Source organism: Dermatophagoides farinae, unplaced genomic scaffold (genome assembly GCF_024713945.1).
Source record: "Dermatophagoides farinae isolate YC_2012a unplaced genomic scaffold, ASM2471394v1 contig5, whole genome shotgun sequence".
In the NCBI taxonomy this organism is placed as follows: Eukaryota; Metazoa; Arthropoda; class Arachnida; order Sarcoptiformes; family Pyroglyphidae; genus Dermatophagoides; species Dermatophagoides farinae.
The window spans coordinates 143,970-147,410 of record NW_027461520.1 but is presented as its reverse complement, the minus strand read 5'-3'; the positions used below and the strand labels follow the sequence as shown (position 1 = coordinate 147,410).

The window sequence follows — 3,441 nt, the reverse complement described above, 5'->3', positions numbered from 1 at the left end:
ACTGATGACTTAGTCTTGTATAGAAACAAGTTAATTGTGCCACAGAAAGGTATCAACAACGCCTTGTGTGAATGCATTATAAAAAAAAATGAAACGGAAGAAACCACTGAAGGAAATGCTCGTTGGGAATATAAAATAACCACTGACGCTCCAAAAAAAGAATCACCTGAAGGTGACGAAGCCGATGTGCCAAAATCTATTAAACCATTACAGTTTGCAAAACTACTAGCTAATTTGACCAATAATTCGAATACAAACAGGAATGAAAACTCTCTAACAGATATTGTGGACATTATCCAGAGAATTTCCGGCGAGTCAAAAAAGTAAGACATTTTTTAAAGTACAAATCGTAGTGCGCGAATGTTTGTGTGCATTCAATTTTAGCGAATGACAAACTATCTGTATGAAAATAATCTAATTTACACTGAGTTTTACTCGATTTCAGATTGTAAGATAATTTCTAGGCATTTTAACGTCAAAAGATAGGCTAGAGAAAACGAAAAAAAAAGTGCTTGACTGATTTTTAGCCGATTATAAACAGCTGGGAACTAATTCATTGATTTATTGAAGGAATAAACTGCAAATAGACGTGAAATTTGAATACGAAAATATAAACATTATATGTTTTTTTTTGAGGCATTATAAAAACGTATGAAACATTTAACTTATTAACGCAGAAATAATTTCGATCCGAAAATTTTGTCAGTTATACATAAAGAGTGCTCATTTCCAAACGAAAGAATGTACATAATCAATAGAAAAGGAAAGCAAGAACCTGTAATTGTGGAGAGAATTTTAAATAGAATAAAATCTCTCTCGTATGGTTTGAGTGACCTAATTGACGCTTCCAGGATAACCAACGCGGTTTACGCAGGTATGTTTTCAGGAATCAGTAGTACCGAACTGGATGAGCTATCCGCGCAAGAATGTGCGTCTATGATAGGTATTCATCCGGACTACAGTATTTTGGCAGCTCGAATAGCAGCTTCGAATTTGTTCAAGAATGTCGTTAAAAAGTTTTCACAATCTATCGAGCTACTATACGATTCCAAAGGACTCACTACAAAAAAAGGCATTATTGCTGATCATATTTATAAATATGTAATGGAGAACGCCGAAGTTTTAGATAACGCAATAGTCAAAGAAAGAGATTTCGATTTCTCTTACTTTGGTTTCAAGACAATGGAAAAATCTTATTTGTTGAGATCTGGTAAGAAAATTGTAGAAACACCTCAATACATGTTCATGCGAGTTGCTGTGCAAATCCACATTGGTGACCTTGACAAGGTTATTGAGACATACAATTTACTCAGCCAGAAATACTTCATTCACGCAACTCCCACGCTGTTTAATGCCGCAACTCGCTTTCCTCAAATGAGTAGCTGTTATTTGTTGCAAATGCAATCGGATTCAATTGACGGAATTTATAATACGTTGAAACAATGCGCAATTATTAGTAAATACGCAGGTGGAGTCGGGCTAGCTATACATAAAATACGGGCACACGGGACTGAAATTCAAGGTACAAATGGTATTAGCAACGGTGTTATACCTATGCTCAAAGTTTTCAATGAAACCGCTCGTTATGTCGACCAAGGTGGTGGAAGACGAAAGGGCGGCTTTGCAGTATATCTGGAGCCATGGCATTCGGATATTTTCGAATTCTTAGAACTAAAAAAAAATCACGGAAATGAAGAAGCTCGTGCTCGGGATTTGTTCTACGCATTGTGGATTCCTGATTTGTTTATGAAAAGAGTAGACCAAGACAGCCACTGGAGCCTCATGTGTCCGCACCAATCACCCGGTCTACACGAGGTTTGGGGGAAAAACTTCGAGAAACTCTACGAATCATATGAAAAAGAAGGTCGATACATCAAACAAATCAAAGCTCGTGAACTTTGGATGGCAATTTTAGTCACTCAAATGGAAACTGGAAACCCCTATATGGTTTTTAAAGATGCCGCAAATCGAAAGTCTAACCAGCAAAACCTTGGAACCATCCAGTCCTCCAATTTATGTACTGAAGTTATTCAATACACTTCTCCTGATGAAATCGCTATTTGTAATCTTGCTTCAATTTCACTTCCAAAATATGTAAACCAAAAAGAATTTACATTTGACTACAAATCTTTGTATGAAATCACCAAGGTTGTTACCGTCAATCTGAACAAAGTGGTCGACACAAACTTCTACCACTTGGAAGAAGGAAAAAGAAGCAATATGCTGCACAGGCCAATTGGAATTGGTGTGCAAGGTTTAGCGGATGTGTATCAATTGTTAGAACTACCTTTTGACACGAAGGATGCTGACATTATCAATCAACGAATCTTTGAAACCATTTACTTTGCCGCTTTAACAGCTTCTTGTGAATTAGCTGAAAAATTCGGAACTTACCCTTCCTACGAAGATTCTCCTATGAGCAAAGGATTGCTTCAATTTGATTTGTGGAACTTGGAACGTGCAGAAAAAAATCTGCCACCGGTTCAGCTTTCTGGACTTTGGGATTGGGATGAATTGCGAGCTAAAATCAAAAAGTTTGGTATACACAACAGTTTGCTTGTGGCTCCAATGCCCACGGCGTCTACCTCCCAAATTCTTGGAAACTGTGAAAGTTTCGAACCTTATATTTCCAACATTTTTTCTAGACGAGTCTTGTCGGGAGAGTTTCAAGTTGTTAACCCCCATTTGTGTAAAAAATTAGTCCAATTGAACTTATGGAACGAGGAGATGAAACAAAAATTGATTGCTCACGAAGGATCAATTCAAGCTATTGACGAAATCCCTAGTTATGTTAAAGCTATATTTAAAACTACGTGGGAAATTAAGCAAAAAGAATATATCAACCAATCTATAAGCAGAGCTCCTTTTATCTGCCAGTCTCAATCTTTATCACTCTATCTCAGAAATCCAACTTACAGTAACATGACGTCAATGCATTTTTACGCTTGGAGAAACGGATTAAAAACTGGTCTGTATTATCTCCGTACAAAATCAGCAGCCGATGCAATCAAATTTACAATTGACCCTTTAACCGTGCGAGTAGCTAGTTCGACATCCATCTCAGGGTCTGCTGAAAATTCTGAAAACAACAGTCCTAGAATCGTTTCAGCATGTCCTTTGAAAAAACCAGATGCAAGAGACGACGAGGTATGCCTTGCCTGCAGTGCCTAATTTTGTATTGCTTTTTAAACTCCTAATGTTAGCAGAGCTAATTTGCCAGAATCAAATAAATTTTATATCAGATCTTATAATGGATAATCTTCGCTAAATTTTAACATTAAATTTTAATTCATTCGCTCACGGTGCATTCAAACGTATACATATACAAATTTCTACAATTTATGATTTTTACTTTTGATTATAAAATTCGAGAAAACTTGATTGCTTTTCAGATCAAATAATGACTGCGTAAATCAAGCAATAAGTTTCATTATGAAGTTA

The 3,441-nt window shown here is 36.4% G+C and overlaps 1 protein-coding gene across 1 annotated transcript; it reads left to right on the top strand.

Annotated features, from left to right (window-relative positions):
- The first annotated feature begins 741 nt into the window (after positions 1-741).
- On the top strand, positions 742-3,212 carry LOC142598049 (ribonucleoside-diphosphate reductase large subunit-like). The gene is made up of 2 exons (XM_075735023.1): positions 742-3,147; positions 3,207-3,212. Exons 1-2 carry the CDS (start codon positions 742-744, stop codon positions 3,210-3,212), a joined length of 2,412 nt encoding a protein of 803 aa, XP_075591138.1.
- Positions 3,213-3,441: the final 229 nt, after the last annotated feature.